General features: G+C 35.5%; 1 protein-coding gene across 1 annotated transcript; it reads left to right on the top strand.

Annotated features, from left to right (window-relative positions):
* Positions 1-370: 370 nt before the first annotated feature.
* On the top strand, positions 371-1,628 carry LOC132545284 (putative nuclease HARBI1). The gene is given in 3 exon segments (XM_060208957.1): positions 371-705; positions 988-1,239; positions 1,565-1,628. Coding segments are annotated over 3 exon segments (651 nt in total).
* Positions 1,629-1,918: the final 290 nt, after the last annotated feature.

Raw genomic sequence — 1,918 nt, 5'->3', positions numbered from 1 at the left:
CCCTTACATCAGTGGGTCAAATTCCAACACCTCCATGCACTGGGATTAAGGGTCATAGTTTTGTGGAATAAAAATAAATCTATATTGGCATATCAGCTTTTAACTATATCCAAATCCTTTCATTTGGATTTTCATTATTATCTATGTAATTATTGTAGATTCTTATCATCAGATAAATATAAGGAATTGTTTTCCTACCTACACTGGCTACTATATTTTTAGAGCCCATCCCCCCCCTCCCCCCCCAAAAAATAAATAAAATAAAATACACCTGAAATCCTTTTTGAATTTAGATAAATTAAAATTTATGTTGATTATATACATTATCTGAATTTCAGTTTTCAATATTATTTTAAATTTATTTTAGATAATGACAGCTTTGCGCTTTTTGGCAAAGGGAGAGTTCCTGTCTGAGGTTGGTGACCTCCATGGAATATCCATAGCATCAGTATCCAGGATCATCTATTCTGTTTGTTCAGCTCTTTGTGATAAACTTGACAACATCAAATTTCCAACATCACATGGTGATCTGAACAGAGTCAAAGATGAATTTTATAAAATAGCCAGCTTCCCTAATGTTGTGGGGTCCATTGATGGTACGCTGATACCTATCCAAGGAATGTCTGGGGAAGAAGAACCAAACTTCATCTGTCGTAAAGGATTCTCAGCTATCAATGTACAGGGAGTTGTGGATGCCAATCTTCGGTAAGATTTTTTTGGTCACCTGAGATGAAATCACCTATTTCCAGTGTCCGACTGTTGTGCATCATAAACTTTCTACATTTTATACTTCTTCTCAAAAAAACATTGCACCGATTTTGATTAACTATTACAAAAACCTTCCTTAGGCAAAGGTCCACCAAAATTGGGAATTATATGCTCCTCATCCCACAGATATTCAGTAGTGGGGACTAAAGGGGTAAAATTTGACCATACATGCATTTGATTTAGTAATACACTGTATTAAATTTATTTCTTTTTTTACAGTTTTACCAACATTGTGGTTAGGTGGCCTGGAGCAACCCATGACACATTCACTTGATCAAACTCTGGTCTACCATATATAATGGAAAACATTAATGGTTGGCTCTTGGGAGACTCGGGGTATCCTTTTAAAAGATGGTTGTTGACTTCTTTTGGTGCCCCAGGGAATCCACAGGAAGAAAGATACAACAAAGCTCACTGCTCTACTAGGAACACTGTGGAGAGAGCCTTTGGAGTGCTTAAGCGCAGGTTCAGGTATATTCAGGATAAGAAATACAATTCTATGGAATAAATTATGCAAAAAAATAATGGGTAAGTGTCAGAAAGCTGATGTTGTGGTGCGGCAACTTTTCCATTCAAATGGTTTCTTCTCAATTACCTAAAGATATTGGGTGCGTGTTACAGTATGCAGATGAGCGATACAGACCCATTGAGCCTCTTTTCCTCTAGGTCCTTTATTGCTTTGAAGAATGTGCAGCTGTACAATGATTTTAAACTTCTTTAAAGCAAGATAGCATTAAATGATTCACCATAAATCATACTTTTCATACCCGTAAGAAATTGATATTTTTTTTCACAGATGTTTGCACAAGACAGGAGGATGCCTGCAATTTAAGCCAGCAAAGAGCATCAGATTTTGGTGATAATATCAACATTGTAAAAATTAAAATCGTAATTATAAGCCTATACAAAAACTTCAGAGTAAAAAGATAATTGAGGTCCGTGGAGCACAACATAAAATATGACACTCTTTAAACTTTAACAAGACAGCTGGTACTATGGGCCCACACACATCATCACACACCCTCACTGCAGGGTAAATAATGATAAACCCCTGATGATTTCTCTTTATATTCAGGCAGAAAATTGGAATATCTAGCAAAATATCTCAATTATTGCTTTTATGTAATTATTTAATTAATTGTATTTTGGA

This window comes from Ylistrum balloti, unplaced genomic scaffold (genome assembly GCF_031769215.1).
Source record: "Ylistrum balloti isolate Yb309-2 unplaced genomic scaffold, AGI_CSIRO_Ybal_v1 Utg369838, whole genome shotgun sequence".
Taxonomy (NCBI): Eukaryota; Metazoa; Mollusca; class Bivalvia; order Pectinida; family Pectinidae; genus Ylistrum; species Ylistrum balloti.
This window is presented reverse-complemented; position numbering and strand designations above follow the sequence as displayed.